A 24,607-nucleotide genomic window follows, 5' to 3' on the forward strand; every position below is an offset into this window, starting at 1 on the left:
GAAGATGAGACTCTTTCCAAAGGAGGGGAACTGCCCATAAGATGTGCAGGGAAGTCAGGGATGCTGCTTCTATGTATGAGCCAACACCCATACTGAAGTGGGATTTTCTACGATGCAGTTTCCTTTCAATTATCCATGCCCTGGTCAGTAACCCCTCACCTATGCCTGTACTATAACTTTAGTAACTCATTCTCCACCAAGCTGTGTGGATTCATTTATTCACACAGTCATTTAAACCTTCTTTAGGATGCACAGACAGTTGTTCTCAAATGCCCAGGAAAAGCCACACATGAGACAGACATCTCATGGAATATTTTTCAGGAATTCTTGGCTCCTTACTTTTCTGCAATTCTAACATATGTTTTTTGGCTGCTTTTTTACTAACAGTAATGATTCTTTGCTTGGGCCTGAGATTACCAACAGATAATTAAAAACAGGGTTAAATTCACGAAGACTGGCTTCTTTACCTTTATTTTACTTGTCGGTCTTCTTTCTTTTTTTATTTTGGTTTTTTGGAGACAGGGTTTCTCTGTGTAGCCCTGATTTTCCTGGAACTCTCTTTAGACTAGGCTGGCCTTGAACTCACAGAGACCCACCTACATCTGTCTCCCAAGTGCTGGGATTAAGGGTGTGCACCACCACTGCTCTGTTTATTTTGTCTTCTTTGCTTTGGGTCCAATTCAACTATACTAGGTATGTCAGCATGCAGATCATTCAAACACTGTTCAGCAAAAGCTGCTGAGCCTCCCCCTTCAAGGCTAAAAACAAAGAAGAACCAAGACTGTTCTTTGACTAATTGAACACTACCAGCTTCAGTGAAGTCCTGCTCTAGTCCCTTGAGTGCCATATGGAAGTCTCCAGTTACTACCTTTCATATTCCAGAGCAGCAGAGCTGTTAGCCTGACCACTCAATGATGAGACTGACCCTAACTTCTAAGCAGGAGCAATCATATTATGTGACCTAGATTTTTCCTTCCCAAGATCACAACTCTGATAGATAAACACTATGAGATGCAAGTGGAGGTTGTCCACTGCTGGTCTTCTAACACTGAAAATTTTCTAGGCACAAAATTGAAAATTGCCTGCACACATCATTGCAGTGGAAATTCCCTGACACCAATAAGATTCTGTCTGACCAGAACTTAGAAAATGATCTATGGAACAGTTTGGCCAATACTGCATGAACATGCACACTTCTTGCCCATTTCTCTAAGGCACCTCAGAGTCGATGTCAATATCATAGATGGCAGTGCTGATAAATCATGGCCAATTGAATAATACATTCATTTGCTGCCTTTCATCTTCACTCTTTACATTTGATTTCTGGGGTTAGTGGTCACATCCATCTACCAGATTTCCCACAGTAAAGCATCTGAATTAGAATTCCAGTAGCAAAAATGAGAAACATGCTTCTGAAATAAAACCAGAAAAGAATGCATTACACAAGCATTTCCCTATGTGTTCTGGGTTGTCCTAGGGGAAAGCTGAAGTAAGGATATAACTGACTGAAAAAAAAAAAAGCAAACAAATAAACAGAAAAAGCCCTTCTCTGGGCTTGAGGGAGGTGGTACAGTGGGTAAGAGTGTTTGCCTCACAAGAACAGGGACCTCACTTTGATCCCCAGCAGCAGACAAAAGCAAAGTGTTACCTCTGAATTTAGAGTCCCAGAGATGGGGAGTGAGGTGCAACTAGAAGGATCCCAGTGGTTTACTGGCCGTGCACTCTAGTAGAACCAGCAAACTCTGGCTTCAGTAAGAGACTCCCGTTTCAAAAAGTTACAGCAAAAACGATAGCAAAAAACACACATGTGTACAGTCCCCAAACACACTTGAATGCACACATGTGCACTAGACATACTGAATATAAATACATAAATATAAATTAATTAATTAAAAACAATATACCTCTGTTTTAAACTTGCTAATTTCCAAACAAGAAACACACTGAAGTCCTTGTCTATGGAGAAAAGCCTTGAAGAACCTGCAGCAACAGCACCTCTGAGGTACACCTGCTGCTCCCTAGCTTACCCATGTTCACATATGTGAGAAAATGGTGGTGTTGAAGGTGACCGAGGACTCAAATAAAAGTAGTGGTTAAAATGTCCATATTTCAAGGAGATGTATAAAATATGTGATATTTGTAAAACAAAATTATCTATTGAAATCCACATACAGTTAAACACAACATGTCCTATTCAAAGCTCCAAAATCAAAGCCATGATCGACATTGAAGTTCTGAGAGGTTTTAAATATTACACTTAATTTCACTTTATTTTACTGGCTCAAAAACACTTCTATCATAACTGAACTGTATTTTGCTTTCTGTCATTAACTTTAATTATATTATAAACAGCAGCACATTTTGTGAAGCCTACTCTTTGCAGTGGACTGTGATGAAAGGGATATTTTTCAAAACAATTAAAATGTAGTGTCTTACCATGAACAAGACATTCTAGAGACTATTCCTTAATAGTGAGGCTTGTTTATTAGACTGTTTCTCTCTCATAAAATTCTTCAAGTATTTAAATTTTCCACAAACATTAATGCAAAATCTTGTGAGGTTCACAATCCATAGACATAATTGTCTCTTTTCTGTGATGTGATTGTTACCCTTTATAAAAAGAGTCTTTTAATGTATCTTATGCTATTTCCCCAGAAGAGTGCTGAAACTATGTATGGTTTGTAGTTTGTTTTTTTTTTTTTTTTTTTTTTTTTTTTTGGTTTTTCGAGACAGGGTTTCTCTGTGTAGCTTTGTGCCTTTCCTGGATCTTGCTCTGTAGACCAGGCTGGCCTCGAACTCACAAAGATCCGCCTGCCTCTGCCTCCCAAGTGCTGGGATTGAAGGTGTGCACCACCATTGCCCGGTCATGGTTTGTATTTTTTAATAACCACACAGAACAGCACCTTCACATCATAAACTAGACTCTCACATGAAACAACCACATGATTTAGGCTATGGCTATACCTCAGGGTTTAATACTGACCCTTGCATTATGAGAATCCTCAGATCTGGGACACACTTATGCTTTAAATGGACAGGGAGAGTCAACATAATTGTATGGAATTCTTTAGTTTATCCACTCCATAAATGACAATTCATTGATGAACTATAGTTTATAATTATATCCAACACCTGTTCATCATAGAAATTAGTAAATTAATATAAATTCCAACTTGTAGGTAAATATGGACACAGCCATCTTATCTACACAAGATTAAAGCACTTGGAAACAAGTTGAAAAGTGAAAAAAACTATTACAACTAAGAAATAAAAGTTCAAGATCAGAAACACCTTCTCATCACTTATAGAGTATTTTCAGCCCATTCTTTGGCAGCACATCTTCCTAATACATCTTCAGTTCCAGAACACAGTTTATAGAAAGTGGGATCTAACTCTGAATTCATGTCCTTTGATAAAATATTTAGAATGAACTTTTGTTCACAATAGGATTTTCTGGTATTTCATTTTCTTTTCATTAGTGGAAATAGAAACTCTCGTTTAGACATATACAGAGTCATTGCTGATGTTCCTTCCTGGAGACATTAGTCACTTGTTTTAGCAATCCAGGAAAAGGCAAAAATGTTAGAATTTTGTGAAAGAAATTCTAGAATAAGATTTACAAGTTTCCCTGGACTCAGGAGTTACAGTTAGATTGGAAATAACAAACTATAACATCAAACTCCCCTGACAGAGTAGTATGATATGGTCTCAGTGAAATGGGCAAAGGCCCAAAATATAATTGCCTTATGTAACAGTATTAAATAGTAGCCTTTGGGATGTAGTTATGTTCTAAGGACCCTATGCTCCTGAACGGGATTAGTGTTCCTATAAAAGGAGCCTCAGAGAGTTTCCTCCTTCTTTCCTTATGTGGGGTTACATGAAGGCCTGTCTACAAAGCAGATCATACATTCTGGAAGTATCAAATATGGCAGCACCTTGATCTTGAGTTTCTCAGCCTACAGACTGGGAGAAACAAGATAGTATTGTTTATAAAATGCTACACAAAGCAGAATTTGTTCCCCAAGATGAGATAAACTAAGGCAGTGATTCTCAACCTTCCTCATGCTGTGACCCTTTAATACAGTTCCTCAAGCTGTGGTGACCCCCACCCATAAAATTACTTTGTTGCTATTTCATAACTGTAATTATTCTACTGTTCTGAATCATAATGTAAATATCTGATATGGAGGATATTTGATATGTGACACTGTAAAAGGGTCATTAAAAAAAGGGTCATGACTCACAGGTTGAGAACTGCTGAACTAAGGCAGTAGTATCTATTCTAAGTGCATTGGTATTCCTTTCCCTCGACCAAAGAAGCAAACAAACCTAGTAGTTTATGAGATATAAACTTGAGTGTAGTTATGCTGTTTGGCAGACTTTTCAATGTTTGCTTGTTTACTGCGAATACTAAAATCTATAATTTAAATGGACTCTAAAAAACTCAAATGGACACACTTTTATCTATGTGTACACTTACATACATCCTATCCCTTGTTAATAGGGGATATTACAAGCAGGCATGAAATATTCCATTATAGTTTTAAAATACGAAGTCTGTAGAAGAGTGAAAGACATTTTTCAGCTTTGGCACTAGGCAGAGCTCAGTTAAACCTGAGTCTCTTGATTATGAGCGATGTGACTTTGGACTAATTATTTAATCTCTGAAGTAACTTCCCTGATGTAAATGGGTCTCATGGCACTTGATAGGATGATTATAGAAGCATCTACAGTCTTGAACACAGTAAGACTGATCGGAATGGATGTGTTGATGAGAGATGGACATGGTGCTTGGATCCCCTGTGGAAGGTTTAGAACATGATCACTTAAAGCCAAATCAAGAAGTAAGTTTATTTCAAGTCATCTCATACAAATGTAATGCTTAAGCCTTTATATTTTTGAAAATTATTTCAATGTGGTATTCACAGTAAGGTACTTATAGATTAATGTACATTTCAGAATGCTAGAAGAATGGACTTTGAAAGATTTCTATGCTACTAAAATCAGTGTATCTCTCATTCTCCCCCCTCCTGCCCTCCTCACCTTCCCACCAGCCCACCCCCTATTCCCACCTCCTCCAACGAGGGAATCCGTGGCTGATATGTAGAACTGAACTGTATTGCAAAATAAAATAAAAAAATAAAAAAGAATCTATTTTCAATAAAATAAGAAAAAAAGGCATTTTTCCATGTGCTAATATTTGTTCACATTGATTAAGTTTTTGTTTAAAATGCGATAAAAAAAAAATCAGTGTATCTCTCATCAGAACAGAGCTTTGTGATTCAGGAACTTCACTTTGGTGTATTAAATTTTTGAAAATCGCATAAATGTATGGAAATCTAATAGTTATAACACAGAGGGCTAATTTCCCCTTAGTAGGGGAAATATATAATATACATTATATACTGAGTATGTCCAACTCTAATCTTTCCACTGTTAAGTTTGCTAATTTATTCTGTTTAGCTGATGAGTTAGTATTGAATATGACACTATATCCCTATTCCCCCAGCTACAATCACTTCAAGCATTTTCTCCTGAAGTGTTTTCAGCAGTGTTTAAATTGGTTGACCTTCTAGAGTCATTCATTTTCCATGCTGCTGTCAAAACTAATAATAGCATTCTATAAACTAAACACCATCAATGGCTCCCTACAACCTAAAGGATGGCTACCAATTTACAAAGTATAGGCTTGTCAAAATATGGCACCAATTTGTTCTTGTTTATTTGAGTCATTATCTACTTTTTCTATCCCTTTCAGCCATAGACAAATTATATAACAGCTACAATGATTCAAGATTCTGTTATACTTTGCATATGCCATTTCACTGTATGAAGAATGCTCCATATTTTCCCATGTGGAAAGGCTGGTAGAGCCCACCAAAACCTAGAGCTGTCTGTACTACAAAACTTTCATTATGCCAGTTTCCATTTATACTATCAGACCTTTATCTGAAAACTAGTTTTTCCCATTGAATTTTGATTTGAAAACAGGGACTTATTCATCTTCATAATTCCAAAGTTTAGTATAATGCATCTCACAAAGGGTCAGTGATTGTGGAATGGGTGAATAGATGATCTGGAAGGAATTCAAAAATAAAAATAACAACCTTAGATGAACCAATGAATATGTAATTTAAAATAAACATATAGAATAATCCAAGATCAATATAACATTTTACTATATTGAATCATAATACTAATATTTTATCCTGTGTTGTTTTATAAAATAATATAATTATAAACACAGTATATAATATATGCTTAGATGAGTGTGTGTGTGTGAGTGTGTGTGTGTGTGTGTGTGTGTGTGTGTGTGTGTGTGTGTGTGTGTGTGTAGATTAAGGAATGGTGAACATGGCTAAATAAGATTAAATTTTGACATTTCTAGGCCAGCATGTTGATTAATATATTGTGAACTCTTACAAAATACTGTGTCAGGATCCAAGGAATGTGAGTTGGGTAAAGGAGTCTAAATAGGAAGGAACAGAGAAAGTCAAGTGGACACGACTGGGCACATGGATGCATTCTTTCACTTGTTCAAAGCACTGAAATTAGAAATCTCAGAGGTTCATGAATTGGGCAAACAATAAAAAATTATTTTGTAGGAATGCAGTGCAGTTGATAGAGTGCTTGCTTAATACTCATGAAGTCCTGGGCTCAAGCATCCAACACCATATGAACCCGGTATGTTGGCCTGTCTGTAATCTGGAGATGGAGACATTAATGTCCCAAGTTCAAGGTCATCCTCAGCTACGTAACAAGTTTGAGTCCAACTTGGGATACATGAGACTCTATCTCAAAAATAAATAACCCTATACAAATAAGGCTTCACTTACAGAACTACTTTATGGTTAAGATTGATAAAATCTGGATAAACAAAAAAAATCTTTAAAGAGTTTAATTTAAAGATCAATAATCCTCATTGTTAAAACTTGGTGTATGAAAGAAAGTGGTTCTGAAACTTTTGTTACTCATCTCTCACATTTTTTTGTTAGACTAACATTCCTTGCCTAATGAGCTTGGCTTCCTATCTTAACAGCATAAATAAGAGTAATGACAATTGTCAAGATAAGAGGGAAAGGTGGTTAGTGAAAAATGTCACTCAAATTAACAAAAAGTATCATTTTCTATCTCAGATATGCACCTCCTTCCCGTGCCTAGAGCAATAAAAGACATCTTTACCAATACAGTAAATGAAACTTTCCTCTCACAGGCTGTGGTGTCAGCATAAGTCAGGCTATAGTCAGGCTACATTAGGATGTACCAGGTAATTATCCTGTAACCTGGTACTGGCAGCTAAGGCACTCAAAAATGGCTCAGTAGTCTTTCTGTTAGATTATTTAGCAGAAAATATTTCTTGAGACAACATATTTTCTCTTCACTTCTCTCCCTTCTTGTGCCTCACACTATTTTTTTAAATATTTTTTTAAACTTAGTAACACCATGATAAAATAATCTTTCTGTCAAATATTTCATTTTTAAATATTATGGTGCTACATCACTTTGCTGTTTTGTGTCTCTACTCAGTCATCACCAATCTAATGAGTGCAGATACCATGTAAACGTGCATTTGATTTCATATTAAATCTCTCAGAGGATTAGTCAGAAACATACACGACATATTTTTAAAATATATCTGGAGGATATAGTCAATATTTTCTAATACATCTCTTATTTTACCTATTAATATTTAATATTCAAATGTCCACAGTTCATATTAAGAACAGGCAAACATTTTATACTGCAATATATTTTCAATATATGACAACCAATTAAATACTCTTGTGTGTTTCACTGTACAGTAAATTTTATCACAGATTAATATACTTACAGAAGCCTAGTCCATTTTATAGGTGTAAAAATGTAGTCTCAGCATTCATAGGGACAGATAAAACTTTGAATATGTCACCCTATGACTACAAGGAACATTCGCTGTTAGATTCCTTGGGTAGAAGAGAATTTTTAAAAGCTAAGCATAACTGTGATTTGGTTTTGTTGTGATCAAAGTTTCAACTTACACATTAACTGATTGTCTACTCTAATTGAATCCTGGTGGGATTTCTTAACGTTCATAGTTAGACTGTCAACACTTAAGTGCATTACATATGCTTACTTAATCACTGCGTTCTCGTATAGGAGCATCTCTGACAACTTCTCAGCAATTCTTGTTAGAAAGTTGAAATTGTTTAAATATCAGCATAGAGGGTATTAGGAAAAATTAGTGGTGCTAAGGCTTTGGGACATTTTATGTCTTTTCTTTTGATTTTCATGGCTCCAGACTTCTGAGGTCCTCATTTCGGCACAGAGTTCCAGAGTCTCCCTGACAAGCAACAAACATCTTCCCTTCCTTCCTTTCTGCTTCTTTTTCCTTTGTTCTTGAATTCTGTTCTAAGCTTAGAGGACAGAGGAGAAATTACACTAAATTAGATTGCACCAAGGGACCGTGTCCTCTGCACCACATGTATTTGAGAAGATGTGTAGACACCAAATTGTCAAATAACCAAAGCAATGTTAGTTTGTGAAAAAATCAGGACAATTTCAGGCTTTCTGCTTTAATCAGTGAAAAAAATATTCTACATGGATTTCCAACATTTTAAGAGTTCACGTTAGTAATTTGCAGCTTGCTATATCTATATCATGTTTGTCTCTCCTCTACTGAAGCTTTACCTATCAAATGCCTACCTCTTTTTAATTATTTTGTCTTCATCTATTTTTACTTAAAATGCATTTTTCTGCTCATAATTTCTCCTTGTGTCAAATTCCTTTACAAATTTGATATAATTTTGAAACTAATACATTATAGAAATTAAAAATAATGATGTATTGAATTTTATATTTTGAATTATATGTATAATTTCCTGAATGCTATCCTGATGTGAAAATTGTTTGTTGCTGCTGCTGTAGTATATAACTGTACACTAAATAATGTATTAATTTGACATGGTACGATAAAAAACTAACATTTCCAATCAAGTATTTTTCTATTCCAGTTCAGTTAGGTTACATGTATATATTAATTTAGAAAACCATCACCCATTTGTTAATTTAGAAAAGTACAATTAAAGGAAACTGGCACTTTCAAAATTATATATTATATACATATATATTATAGTTATATATATGTATATAATGTGACCTTAAATTAAGAAATGTGTTTGATTAAAAAAATATTTAAAAATAGTATTTTCTGCACTTGTAAATACTGACTTATCTACAATGCTGGACCAACCTTTATGTCTGTGAGATCCATCCATGTTGCTAAATTCAATGTGATTTTCATCAGCCCAGTAGAGTCTATGGTTGACATAATCTATGGTTAGTGCCATTGGTCTAGAAATCTTGGTTTCTATGACAACACTCTGATTGGTTCCATCCATTCCGACACGGCCAATGTGAGGATATTCACAGCAGTCAATCCAATACAAATACCTAGGAAAGAAAATCAATAGCCATTTCGTCGACAGAAGCTGCTGGAGTAAAACATCACACAATGTTCTTTTTTTTTTTTTTTTTTTTTTTGTTTCATTGTTTCCAAATTAATTCTTGGTGTATCTCTGAACTGTGGCTCTCATGACAGGCTTCAGTGAAAACTTTTCTTATATTTCTGTTTGTTTTTCAAATTAAACACATAACATTGGGATATTCATTTAACATTTATCATGTTGTTAATATACAAAAATGTAGATTATGAGCTTATTTTACACCTGCAAATTCACAGATACATAAAATTATTGAACATAAAATTGTGACAGTTATCTCTACTATTATAAGAATAAAACAACCAATTGTTGCATCATCCATCTATCTACCTTTATCTATCTACTGTCGGTTTTGGCTTCTTAAACCATAGAAGTCATTTCATTGGTTTGGTAAATGTTATCATTGAGAATGACTGTACAGGTAAATATAATCACATTTACATGATGAAATTTTAAAAAATCAAATTAAATGGATTGCTTCTCAAAGTAGCTACAACTCAAGCCTATAAGAGCCACCTGTATCTATATAAATTACAGTATCAGAAGGTCTGCGACACACAATGGGGAGAGAGCAAAAATGTAAAATTTATCTTGGTACTGTTGATAGTAATACCAATCAGCCTGATTTAAATATTAATACTGAATTCTGTGAAGTACAAAAATAGATAGGCAACACATTACTGATAAATTCTGCTGTATTTAAACTAATTTTACTTGAGTTAGAAAATCCCATCATTGAAGATTTGAGTTATTGGATACTTTATGTCCTTTCCTTAACAAAACTTGAAGTTTATTAATCTATCCTGTTTTTCTAGATCTTTTCTTACTTCTAAGTAAACTCCTTAGCATTTAATTCTCCAGATTTAAAGATTTGTAACTAAGATTATATTGTAAAAAATAATTCTATATGAGTTTTAAAAAATGTGCTATGTGGTTAAAATTTAAAAGTAGCCATTGCTGGTGCTGTAGCTCACTAAGAGAGTACTTGCCCAGCATCTGCAAGGCCAAAATTCAAATCCAAATGCTGAAGAGAGAAAGGAATAAATAAATGAAATTAAAAAGTTTCCAGAAGAAATATATCAAACACGAGCTAAAATAAATTATCATTGTAAATAAAACAATCATCATGCTGGTACTCATTTCACATGAAATCCTAACATTTTTCTTTGATATTACAAATATTATTGATGTCCTACTTAAGTATTGTGAATAGTGAGGAGAAATAAATCTCTAATAAGAACTAAACAAAAAGAAGACTTTGGGGTTGGCGGTTCAGTTCAATCGGTAGAATGCCTTCCTTGGGTTCCATCCTACCTCCACAGAAATCAGGAACAGGGGTGTATGCTCTTAATGCCATCACTGAGGAATTGGAGGCAGGGGCATCAGAACCTCAAGATCATGAAGGTTTATAAACATTGCTTTAAAGAGAATTCTTAAAGATGAAAACTTGAACACAAATCTAGAAATGTGAAGTCAACTTTTCACAAGGCAACTCTGGATTTGTTACAGTGAAAGGTCATTCATCTATTCTAATTTTGAACTCACTTGGAAATTTTTTTTTTTAAGATTTATTTATTTATTATGTATACAGCATGTATGTCTGCAGGCCAGAAGAGGGCACCAGATCTCATTACAGATGGTTGTGAGCCACCATGTGGTCACTGGGAATTGAACTCAGGACCTCTGGAAGAGCAGTCAGTGCTCTTAACCTCTGAGCCATCTCTCCAGCCCCGTCACTTGGAAATTTTTATACCACCAAGTAATGATAGTTGCCAAATCCTTTAGAAAATGATGCTCTGTGTCTTTGATTCCAAGATTATTTTTTGTTTTGAAAACAGCATATTTCCACAAAAAATATAACCTAAAAAAACCTCTCGCATCCTTCTCATAAACTGATAGAGAAACACATTGTTCTCCATACTACAGAGTGGAGAAAGACAGGAAGTAAGAAACTTGGCCAAAAGAAATTCATACTGACAAGCAGTTCACCTTCCTTCAATAAGCCAGCATACTCCCTCTGTCCTATTGACACCAGATTTGGGAGTACTGATATTAACCTTTTCCTGCTAAATATGATATGCTCCTGCAGACTTTTTACAAAGTTCATATTGGTAAATTTACTTGTGCTTTATGCATCATTTTATGAGCTGTATAAGTAAATATGTTATAAAAGTAACATTTCAATAATTTCTATGTTAAATCCAGAATGGTTTCAAAGAGATACCCTTTGTATTTCCATTTAATCATGAACATTTGGATACATACAGTTATAGTTATGCTTAAAACATATGAAACAAAATTTTTTCCATTAAATGCAATCAGTAGAAATACTGAAAATTATTGTATGTGAAAGTCATGATTCTGAAACTGCTAATGAAATTACGAATTTCAAACGGTCTAAATTCCATATAAACATCATTCTCAACTTTTATTTTCATTCCCATTGATCTTTTACACTTGATCAAATTTGCAAATCATCCCTAGGTTGTCACGTAGAATCTAAAAAGCTTATGTCTTAAAAGCCAATTTCTGTTTAATATGCTTTCAAAAGCTCTTGATTGTCCAAGGTCTAAAACGTCTGAATTTCAAGCCCTCATTTAATTCAAGGGACTAAATATTTTCTCCCAATCATTCCTTGCTATTGAAATGTGTGGACTCAGTTCCAGTCAGTTCCTCGCTATAATTTCAAGTTATTGCTTCTGGCCTTTCATCCTGTCGTTTGTCTTACATGTGCTTCTTTAATTAAAAGATATGTTTGTGAACATGTAATTAATGTTGTTTTCTCTGCTTTCCACAATTTATTTCTTGACTACTGTTAGTTCCTATTTCCAGGGTAGGTCTGAAGAGATATGGTTGAGAAATGCTTTGTAAAACCCACACTTCAGAAATGACCACACCACCTGACACTGGGAGGCTTTAACAGGACAATAAAAGTATGTCTGCTCTTGTTAGGCACTGACAGGTAATGATATCTATTTCCTTAGCATTTTACAGGATTAGTCTATAAATAGGCGACAAAATCATTTTGCTTTATTACATGCATAGTTGAATAATACATGATGATATAGGGTCCCTGGACTCACAATCAGACAGCTCTTCTCCTAAAGTCAATGGCAGACACACCTTAATACCCTATTTAAGCAGATGGAAGACTTCATAGTGATACAACAACTCCTTGATGCCACACTATATAGCATATATGTCTAAGCACTGGTGGTTAGGAGGTAGAATGAGAAAGTTTGTTTGCCTTCAATGGCTTCTCAAGCTAATTGAGTACACGTGGACATAAAATATTAAGACAGAATATTTTACCATTACAGTAAAGAAAGTGTATGTTAATTGGAGGAATTATTAAGGAAATTTGAGCTTACTTTAACCTGAAACCTATCTTTATAATTAGCTTAGAAATTCCTTGTGAGATGCAGCCTTTCAGATTTTTGAACACAGCAAGACATATTTGCAGATCATGACAGTTTTACAGGGATAGAACATCACTTTTTCAGGCCTTTATGGTCATGTGAGCCACAGAATGAGTCCATTATATTATATATATATATGATAAATTGCTAGTCTTTCATGATAGTTGTGTGATTAGAATAAGGACTCTGGTCCACTGTAGGATGCAGACTAGCATCTTCTCAAAGAAGTGGTATGTGGAGTCTTAAGGAAGCAAACCCGAGAAAAATGCTGCTTTCATTCAAATTCCAAGCCTTCCCATGACTGTGTGAAACTAAGTTTAATTAATTTTCATGAGCCTTAAAATATATAAAATCTTGAAAAAATCAATAGTAACTTATTTTTATAAGGCCATTATGCAAAGGGTAGGTGGTGCTAATACTTAAAACAAATTCAGATAATAAATAAGCCTATTAGTGAGAATTCAGAAATATTATCTTATTATCCAACACCTTACATATGGCATGTATGAATAAATATGCTTTTGTTTTAATAGTACCCACCCTGTAGGATACTTGTTATATCAGATTATACCTATACAACTGTACTATGTTCCTGGATTTCATATATATTATCGCTTGACTTCCCAAATAAAAAACTCATTAAATGGAACAATATTAAAAAAAATTTCTATTGTTGAGGGATGATACCATTCCACTGAGTATGAGTGCTCTTAACAGGATCTCCTGTTACCTTCTGAAGGCACAGCATCTTCTCCTTGGGTATATAAGAATGATTTAGTGTACATGTATTTTTGAAATTTGTTAGTGCATCTTCTATAAGCAAAATGGGTTTTTTACCTCCACAATAGAATGTCCAAATAATTACCTATGCAAAAAATTTATTCATGATAATTAATATGAGAATCAATCCTTCAATGAAAACATTTAGAAATTGTTCCAAGTAATAAACAATATTTATCCAAGATCACATAAGAAAGTCTTAGCCCCAAATGGTACCTATTGTGTAATTACACTATGTATTAATATTCAAAAGAATATCTGTAACCATAACAACAGACTCTGTGGTCTTGAAAATGTGGTTGCTTGAAATGAACTAAATTACAAATATCGCAGGTTTACTGTTTTTCTTAGAATTCAGGTAACGAAATTAGAGAGGCTTCTTTCTCCTAAATTTAACTCTAAATCTGAGTAGTTAAAATAATCATGTGTGTTCATTTTTTGTGGATTATACCTCAATAGAAATATACTGTACTCAATTATTTATAATTTTAAAAATAGTGAGAGAAGTGTTTTAATGTAACTGCAAAGTTTAAAAAAATATTTATTTGCTTTGAACATAAAATTAGAAATTAAATTTTTATCTTGGCTTCTCATTACCTCACAGCAAGAATTCCTTCTTTACGAGAGCTTTCTTTGGAACATGTAGGTCATTTCCAGTTCAAATATGTATATGCTTTTGCAGAGGTATGGGTACATGTCTCTAGAGCTATGACCCCAAGGTCTTGTGTATATGCAATTACCTGTTTATTGTCTGACTCTATGGTAACTTTACCAGACACCATGGATATACTGTGCTCTTTAAGCTAAAGATACTCACTTCTAGAAGTAAAGATAAGGAATTCATAATTAAAGACAGTTTTATAATTTAGTGTTCAGTATTTAGTGTTCACTTAGACACATCTAAGAAATTTCACATAGGAAATGATAATTCTGGTGTTCTTGGAAAAATTATATTATTACAACTGGCTAAACACAATATACGGGAATTCTCATCCCAGTAGGTCAACAAGCCAGCCTCTTTCCTTCCTTTACATCTTTTCTTATATTTCCCAAATTCTTGGAAGAACTGACATAAGCTAAAGTACATAAGTATAAAATAATTTTTATGAAATGATTTGCATTATCATCACATTTATAGGCAATAATGGATATAGATGAGATGTGCCTTTTACATGTACTCATTATATATTTCAAAATCAGAATGGCACATGCTATTATTTCAGAAGATAGTTAATAGATCATTAGGAAAAAAATCTAAGCAGAAATGTATTTTTGGACATAAAGTATAGAGCTAAGGCTATAGCTCACTAAAATAGCTCAGGGTAGTGTGTTTGAGACCCCGCACTTCAAAGAATAAGGAATGCTTATAATGATTTAGGTAGTGTATTACAAATTCATCATGCAGAGTACTTTTATTAAACAAGGTTTCACTATTCAGAAGGTTTAATGCAAGACTTGTGTGCCTCAAGCTTTTTTCCCCTTTGTTTGGCTGTTTCCTGGAAAATACAACCTCAAGCCATGGTGGTCATTTTGTTACTTAAACTTTAATGTGACTTAGTAGAAAAAAATGTGGGGTCACAACCTTGAAACTAAATTAAAGCCCCAGGTTAATAATGTATCAATTAAATGATTTTGAGAAAGTCACTTAACTAGTTTGAGATTAAATGTTCTTATATATAGTATAGGAAAAGCTTTAAATATAATCATATCTTTCTCTGAGACAAATTTAGAAAGAAGCTACCAAATGCCTCTTCAAAGTTTGGTTGTTTCATAGCATTAAATAGATCAGTGATCCCATCAATTCTTGACTTACCTTTCACCAAATGTCTGGAAAGAACTCATACCTCTCCAGAAAATAAGAGGTTAGTTGCAATGGCACATTTTAACCCACATGCATATCACAGTAATAATATGATGTCGAATGGCTTAGCTATATTTTTATTAAATAATTTTATATATTTAGATGGCATCTTTGAATTGGGACCGTACAACATTTTATAGAGGAATGGCATTCTCTGCCTGAAGCTCTTTTTACATCTGCAAAAATCCAGATCTTTTATTGTCTTGCTCTGGGGAATCAGAAAACAGTGTTAAAAATAGTACTGTTAAATTGTCGTTTTTAAAATTGGTGCTTTTTCCATAAAAAGATATAATTTTATCTATTTCTTTGGTTATAAAATGGTATACATGTATTATACTACAAATACTATCCAAAATTGAAATCAAAGGAGTCTTTTATAGCATCCTCAATAATTTATACTTCACTATTTCAACTGATATTTTTAATGATGGGTTTATGTTGATGATAACTGAAGGCTCCCTTCAGTTTATGAGGTAATAACTGTATCGTGGGAGAAATAAAACCCATAGTTTTATCAGCTACACTCACTGGACTAGGAGCAGACTTTGATTCATAAACAAGAAATTCTGAAAGGATGTTTATGTTTATAAACAGGCAATGTTCCTTTCATAAGAAGTGAAGGACCTTTAATGGCATGAAGAAGAAGCCAGATCAGTTTAATTGAGTTTTTAAGCAGTACAACAAATTAGACATCCAAACAAAAAAATTCTGATAAAATGGCAAAACAATCAAATTAGTCACAAACTTATGAATGAATACAGATGGAGGCTAATTCAGAATATCTAGCCAATAATTACTGAAACACTCATAGAAACACTCACTTATAATTGTTTTTGTTAAAATTCTTTTAACCATTATATTGATATAATAAGTAAAATATTTTAAAATATAATCAAATAATTATGTAACTACGTAGTGAAAAGTTGAAATGTGAATGCTAACTTGGAAACAGAAGCACAATGCAAATCTTGTCTGATTCCATATAGTTCAGCCAAATTAATGCTTAAAATTAAGCTATAAAATGTATTATTACATCATAATTTTCCAGTTATAAACAAGAGGGACATAAAACAGAGATAGCTATATTAGCAATAACCAAAATCTAATGGTGGCTACAGTATGATAAATGAAGTTACTTAGCAAAACGTACTTTGTATAGTAATTTTAGAGTGCTACACTAATCCTCTATGGACTTCTCTGAAGGTGTTCTGTTTGATCACAACCAGCTTTCTCTAAATTTGTTATGTTAACAAATATGTTAGGTAGGTTGAACTTCTATAGAAGTAATTTTGAGCATGTAATTATGCTACATTATAGTGTAAAATGCAAAGTCTTATATATCTTTCAAAACAACGTATTTGGAAGTGAATGAAAATAGTTATAATCTATAGATTGTCACCACACACCATACAGCTTGACACATTAATGGGTATGATCTGCTTGTCAGAAAAGTCTGCAATGCATTCCCCATTCTCATGCTCCAGCACCAGTCTTTCCCATGGCCCTCTGCTTTTCCTCTTGAATGCATTTGATGATGCAGTGCCACTTACTATCTATGGGTACCAATTATGTCTTCTGCTATAAAAGGAGTGCTTATGCTGTTTATAGCTTTGACCAAATAAACACTGAAAACTATTTTAGAGTCCTCTGTCTTCCCTTTTTTACACTTTGAGGCATCAACATCAGTTAAATCTTTTATTATTATTATTATTATTCATTTAATTGATTGCTTAGAAAAAAAATCTTGTTCAAATACTTAGAATGCAGATATTTTTAAATAGCTTCTAAATTTTTTGCTTTTATGCTATGGCCATATTTACTAGGCTTGAACGTAAAAAAGTCTACACATTCATATATTACTTTAATTTTCATATTAATTTGTCTAGAGAATTGGCACAGTTGGGTATAGTCTAAAGCTTTAAGATTTTTAACAGTTTTACAAACCCGGCTCGAGGATCTAAAGACAGGTCCCTGGGAAACTTCAGCCTTTTGCTAACAAGCACAGTAGGGTACAAGCCATTGAGTTTGGATACTTCAATTATCCTTTTCTCTGTGTCAGACCAGTAGAGGTTTTTTCCAATCCAATCCACAGCAAGTGCATTGGGAACAGCAGTGTTATGCACTACCTAACAAAATAAGAATTTAGAAAGTTAACGGTATAAATGGCTTCAATAAGAATCGAGCAATTGTTTCTTGATTTTTATTGAGATACAGAACTCTATTTAAACTGCAGAAATTAAATTTAGATAAAGAGGAGAACAATTTATTACAATGCATTACTTACTAAAAAGAAGTTATACAATGTGCATTTAGAATTCTAGAAGTTACATATGCATTCATAGAAAAAAGTAACCCAAATAAAAAGATACTAAGTAGATGCATAGTTGATGACCTCATTTCATTAGAGTTTATCTGCTCATCCTCTCAAACTTTGGGGTAAACTTTCTATCACACACACACACACACACACACACACACACACACACACACACACACACACAAACAGACATTAATATTTACTTTAACAGATGCTGTCATGGCTTTGGTAATATGCTCCCCATTCTCATAAATCCCCCTGCCCTATACAACACTGCAGTAAGAGACAGGAGTGAGCACTATGTTTGAACACAACCAGGTAGAAATAGAGTTTTGGAGTTATCCTTTCTCTAAACAGCCAGAGGTAATGACAATGTGAAGCAAGAGGGTTTGAAGCAGCCATGATATTGCCCTAGTGTTTTCACAGCAAGACATACTTGCTTCTTTTTTTTTCCAAATTCCAAATTTGAAAATTGACATTGCTGACGGTTCAATGAACATCAATGAACTAGTTACCCTTGGGAAAGAAGGGTGATATTTTTTTAAAACTCACAATGCAGCATTGTTTAAAGTTACAGTAGAATAAGGGTTGGAAGGTTGTAACTTAAAAAACTCAGGCATCTTCAAAATATAAAAGTGACCATTATTAAAAACAGCTCTTGCAAGAAAACACATAATTGAGTTTGAGCAATGTAAATTTCTAAGATTTTTATGCAGACTTTCAAAATTTATGAAAGAACAAAATCTGCTCATTCTTTGAATTACAGCCATTGATCTGTGAAGCCAACCTGCTGTTAGTCATAGGCTTCATACATTCACCCTGGATCACAGGAACCCATACCTCATTTACATGTACTTTAAAATTTCACTAATGTTTTCAAAATTGCTGCTTCCATGAAAAATAATTACATAAACATAAAAAGAATTGAGTTTTATCTATTTGAAGCTTCTTCTAAATTTATTTATTTATTTATATGTGTACATGTCAGCACCTGCAAGTGTCTATGTATGTGTACCACTTGCATGCTTGGTACCCGCAGAGGGCAGATAGAACTTTGGCTCCCCTGGAACTAGAGTTACAGGCATTTGTGTGCTGCCTTATGTTGGTGCTGGGAACTGAAACTGAGTCCTCTGCAAGACTATCAAGTCTCTTAGCGCTGAGACATCTCTCAAGCTCATAACAAGTTCTGTATATTATATCTTACAGCACATACATTGAACTAATATTTTTATTTAAAACTTAGGGTAACATTGAAGTGGTACCAAGTAGCTCATATCTAGAATGTGACAGGTATTTAATTGTGAGCTAACAAAACCATTCATAATTGTACACATGTACATTCAACAATTTCCAGCTAACTAAATTTTAGCAGTCCTAAAAATTTAATCTACACTCTAGTGTTTGTTGCAAGTAAATCTTATCCAATTGCAAGAACTAGTATTAAAATAGAACATGACAATAAAACCTCATTTTACAAATTTAAATATTCATTAATTTCCACAAAGTATGAAATTGAATTCAAGCTAATATTATCTATAATAAATGATTTGCTATCAAATATGATTCTATATCCTAGTCAATAATATCAAAGAGGTATTCATTAATCCCTTCTATATAATAGGCAGTTACCTTGATGTCACTGCCATTTAGACACATTCTGTTTATCCGACTTCCATTGGGTCTGCTAGAATCAATCCAATATATGAACTCTTCTCTATAATCAAAGTCGATAGCAATAACATTGTTTAATCCCTGAAAGTAAGAAAAAGCACACATTCAATAACAATTAGTAAATATTATTTCTAATGGTTAGGATCCAGAGAAATCATCTCTCTTTGAATATAAATACTTACATATTACTCTAACATTTGTGACAAATATTTTTATACTTTATATACATAACTTTTTTTTCATTTATTTTACATACTGACCACAGTTTCCCCTCCCTCCTCCATCCTACATCCCTACTTCCCAAATACCCCCTCTCCTTCCACTCCTCCTACTTCACCATTCAGAAAAGGGCAGGCTTCCCATGGACTTGAACAAAGCATGACACATAGAATTGAGGAAGGACAGATCAAGCTCCTTGACTTGCATTGTGACAAATATTTTAAGAAGATAATGTCTACATTTTCTTCATATCACACTCTTAAAAGATACATTATTCATTTGAAAATAAAGTCCCAATAACAGACAAAAGTTTCCCAATATTTACAGTCTTTCAAATAAACACCAAACAATGTGAAAAAACAAACAATTTTTAAAGAGAGAAAGTTACAGCATGAAATCCGTGCCTTTGTCTGTGTCCAAACTCTTGAAGTATGATTAAAGGTCTTTTTTTTTTCATTTTACATACCATCCTCAGTTCCCCCGATCTCCCCTTCTCCTGCCCCACATCTCCCCCTGCCATCCACTCCTCAGAGGAGGGTAAGGCTTCTCTTGGGTAGTCAACAATGTCTGATATACCTAGTTGAGTCAGTGCCTAGTCCCTCCCCAATACATCAGGCTGAGCAAGGTATCCCACCATAGGGAATGTATTCCAAAATTCCAGTTTGTGCACCAGGGATAAGTCCTGGTCCCACTGCCAGGGGCCCCACAAACAGATCAAGCCTCACAACTGTCACTCACATTCAGAGGGCCTAGTTTGGTCCTGTAATCAGATTAACAACTACCACAATTGTCTTCATAGAACCTACATCCAGTAACTGATGGAAGCAGATGCAGAGAACCACAGCCAAGCACTGGGCTGAGATCCTGGACCACAGCCAAGCACTGGGCTGAGATCCTGGAAAACAGTTGAAGAGAGGGAGGAAGGATCATATGAGTAAGGGGTGGGGAGGTCAAGATCATGATGCGGAAAACCACAGAGACAGTTGACCAGAACTTGTGGTAGCTCACAGACTCTGGACTGACAGCTGGAGATCAAAGGTCTTAATACAAGAGCAGACTATTGAAATTGATGTGGGAAAACATGACATCAAAAAAGTACAAGATCATCTAAGACACAAAACAGACAAAATTCCAGCATGGAGAGGAGGAGAGGACATAAATCCCAACCTAACCAAGGAGCTATTTGCAACTGTTATCTGCTGGGAGAGGAAAAATCAGCTTTCTCTAAGGGAGTGTTACAGGGTCTATCACCCTTACTCTGGAGAAAGCCCCATCCATGCCCAGGAATAGTTGGCTAACACAAAATCAATTCTATTTTTTTTTTGGTGCAAATTTTGTTTTGGTAATTTCTGTCTCATTGGATTTTATGTTTGCTTATTATGATATTTATTTATTTATTTATTTATTTATTTATTTATTTATTTATTTATGGAGAAAAAGTCATAACATGAAGTTAGGTTGCTAAGGAGATGGGGAAATTATGGAGGATTTGGGGAGAGGATAGAATATGGTCAAACTATATTGCATGAAAATAAACATAAATAAAAAACTAATTAGAAATTTTAAAAGGAAACATAGCAACAATTACTTGTGGGGATATAAGGAAGAGGACTATTATTCAGTGCAGTGAGAACAGAAAAGATGCAGGCAGTTCTAACACTAACCCTAACCCTAAATCACACCCAGAAGACCTATAAAAGTCAGCAAATCCTTTTCTTCTCCAAAACTGGTGAGCCTTTCTCTTCCTTCAGGATCCCCATCATGCTGTACCTAGTAACTATCTCTTCTAATGTTCTCCTAATTTATGGCTTCATCATGGCTGTCAAGGCTTTGCAACTCTGTCCTCACAAAGCTCATTTTAAGGGTAATTTCATTCCAGCTTCATTTCTGTGACCTGGGGAACTCTCCTCTTCTATTTTATATTCTAATTAGAAGTAGAAGGCCTAGTGAAGCAGAAATGGAGCAGTAAGAAAAAGACAGGGCAACAGGGGAGAAAAGTAGGGGAAGGCTATGAATAAGAACAAAGTATAAAATGTCATAATGAAATCAATATTGGCTTGCTAACTTGAAAATTAAAATAAATAAAACCCAGTAAGACAAAATAAATCAAAATAAATGAATTGGGGCCCCATAACAGAGTCCTCAAAGGAAGCACAACTGTTTGCTTTGTGATGTAGCACTAATCTTAGAAAGTCTTATTAATAAAAACAAACCTGGAGCCAGGTATTGGGTTAAAGATGGAAGATCAGAAAAGCAGAACAAGCCACAGCTTCCTCACCTTGCCAGTTCCTCAGCTGATCCTGTTTCCTTAGACTGGAAGCTTCTGTGTCCTTGTCCAAATCAGTCTCAGCTGAACTGCTGCTAAAAGTTTACAACCTTAACCAGCTCTAGTTCGTGGTCCTCATGCCTTAGATACCTTTCTGCCATCACATCCTGGGATTAAAGGCTCTTGTTACCATGCCTGGCTGTTTCCAGTGTGGCCTTGAACTCACAGAGATCCAGGCGGATCTATGCCTCTGGAATGCTAGGATTAAAGGCGTGTGTGCCACCATTTTCTGACCTCTATATCTAGTGGCTGTTCTGTTCTCTGACCCCAGATAAGTTTACTAGGGTGGACAATATTTTGGGGAACATAATATCACCACATTTTAACCCAGACTTTTGCCCAAGAATCAGCTATGACACCACCTCTGAGGCTCTTGAAGAACTGGCAGCCCAATGGCAGCTCTGTCCTCTCATGCATCTCACTGTGCAGCTTTGTCTATCTGGAAAATATTCCAAAGCCAACACATGAAATACAAGAGCTTGGAGCGGGGGTTGAGATTGTCCAGTACCGAGAGGAAAACTTGGTTTCACAAGAGTTTCACTCAAGTCCTATTCTGTGGTTAAGTGGAAATGTTATAATCTATACAGATAGGTTCCTAACAGAAAAGTCACATAAACACTAGTATAAGTCACCCTGTGACTCCTCCTCTTCTTTCATGCTTTCACCTCTTATGATGAAGTGTCTGGGAGGTTTGTAACCATCTTTTTAATGGAAATTCTCCCCAAATTTGTGAGCAACTGTATTTTTTAAAGTAGAAAAAGAGTCTCTGCTTATGCATATTTGTTGTAAATGATATCACAAATCCAAAGAGGTATGATTTTTAAAAGAAAGCTAATATTAAATAGAAATTGATGTTAGTATAACATTCTCTGTGAAGTAACTAGAAAAGAACACGTATCTAATTTGGTGAGCTAGGTAGGGCACCCTTAGGGTACTAAGCCACACCTGGATGGCCATCTGATGAGTCAGAAAGGATGTGGGAATGTCATTTCAGATTTTAAATGCCCCTTTATACAAGGTAGTATCATTTTAGAGTGAAAAGTTGTAGCCTTACACAAGCATTTGACCAAGGAAGAACTGGATATGTATTCTACATGATGGGAAATAGTGGAAAACTCTTCCTTCAGACCCATGGTTATATATTTTATGGCAAATAACTAAACAACATAAATGCTGATACAAGTTTTTTGGATGTCCCAATTGTTTGTTTTAGATGTGCTGCAGTTTGGTTTTATTTGAGCTTGTATTATGAAGATGTTCTTAGCTTTTGAATTGTTCAAATTATTTATCAGGAATTAGCTTAGTTCCAAACTCCAGCTAAGGCTCATCTAATTATAGTTTCAGTGGACTAAGAAAAAGTGGGTCAGAATTTGAACTGCTTATTTCATTCAATCCTGGATAGTTTGTTCATATACAAATCATTTTCAATTAGAAGATAATTGGTACTATATATACTAGGTAAAAACGCTGAGATCATCACCATGACTTTATCTCTATAAAGCTTAATTGCATCAACCTTCACCCTAAAGTTGGTCCATCTCACAGTTTAAATGAGTTGCAGTTTTAGAGTTGAGTGTCTACACCTTGAGGGAGCCAGATTTGATGTTTTGGCTTTCCTTGGGGAAGGAATGTTAACAAACATGGTCATACAAAATTTGACTTCAATTTCCACTTTTACTAAAATTTTAGAATTTAAACTTTAGAATTTGATAGTAGTAATGTTGTCTTAGATCCATACATCCCTTTGTAAGAGTCAAGCCAAGACTAAATAATTAATGTTCATACTTTATTTCTTTTCAAGAATCTCTGAGAACACTGAATAGAAACAATCCCCGAAATGCTAGTAAGAAAAAAGTGGTTTTCTTTCAATTTGTTTTTTCATGCAGGCTAACTTCTAGTAATAGCGATATAAATGTCACAGGTTAAACTCTTATGCATCATGATGATTAACATAAGCAGCCTCCTTTCACTTTGTCTTCAAATTATGAAAATGGTAGCCTGTACCCACAAAAATCACATGTAATTAGTCATAAACTAAGAATTATGTGGTTATAAAACAATGACTCCTTTCAAGTCTTCACTAAACTCAATGAATAAAAGTAAATCCATTCTAATTGACACTGCTAATTATAAATGATTACAAATAATAAAAATGGGAATTAATATTAATTTTCTGAGCACATGCTAAAAACTAGAGAATGGTTTAATTAAACTCACTGAGTTTATCTGAAGTGACCATGAAAAATCAAAATACTAAAATAGCATGTTCACTATTTTTTTAGACAGCTTAATAAATTCATGTCAGTAATCTGCAACTTGTTTTTATTCAAATGTTTTTCTCTTCAGAGGAATAATGTGTATGAATTAGGATTCTGTGATGGTTTAGAAATTTAGATGGCTAAATGGAGAGTTTTGTAAGGAGATCATACAAATTTGTCTCTTAAGTTTAGCAAGGAATTAATTACATGTAATTCTTAGTCATTGTCTTCTACTTTCTTAACAGTCATTCATTTAAATAATGACAATTCAAATCCA

At 34.4% G+C, this 24,607-nt stretch overlaps 1 protein-coding gene across 5 annotated transcripts in view; it reads right to left on the minus strand.

The window, feature by feature from the left end:
* Nucleotides 1–24,607, minus strand: part of Lrp1b (LDL receptor related protein 1B) — a 1,950,932-nt gene that overhangs the window by 261,364 nt on the left and 1,664,961 nt on the right. For all 5 annotated transcript variants that reach the window (XM_052726598.1, XM_052726596.1, XM_052726595.1 and 2 more), the window contains 3 exons: nt 19,486–19,608; nt 17,484–17,665; nt 9,230–9,429 (listed from right to left, as the gene is read on the minus strand). In XM_052726598.1, coding sequence (XP_052582558.1) covers nt 9,230–9,429; nt 17,484–17,665; nt 19,486–19,608 — 505 coding nt within the window. The remainder of the gene's footprint in view (nt 1–9,229; nt 9,430–17,483; nt 17,666–19,485; nt 19,609–24,607) is intronic.

The sequence above is a fragment of the Peromyscus californicus genome, unplaced genomic scaffold, assembly GCF_007827085.1.
Source record: "Peromyscus californicus insignis strain IS unplaced genomic scaffold, ASM782708v3 Scaffold_7__1_contigs__length_154581171, whole genome shotgun sequence".
Lineage (NCBI taxonomy): Eukaryota > Metazoa > Chordata > Mammalia > Rodentia > Cricetidae > Peromyscus > Peromyscus californicus.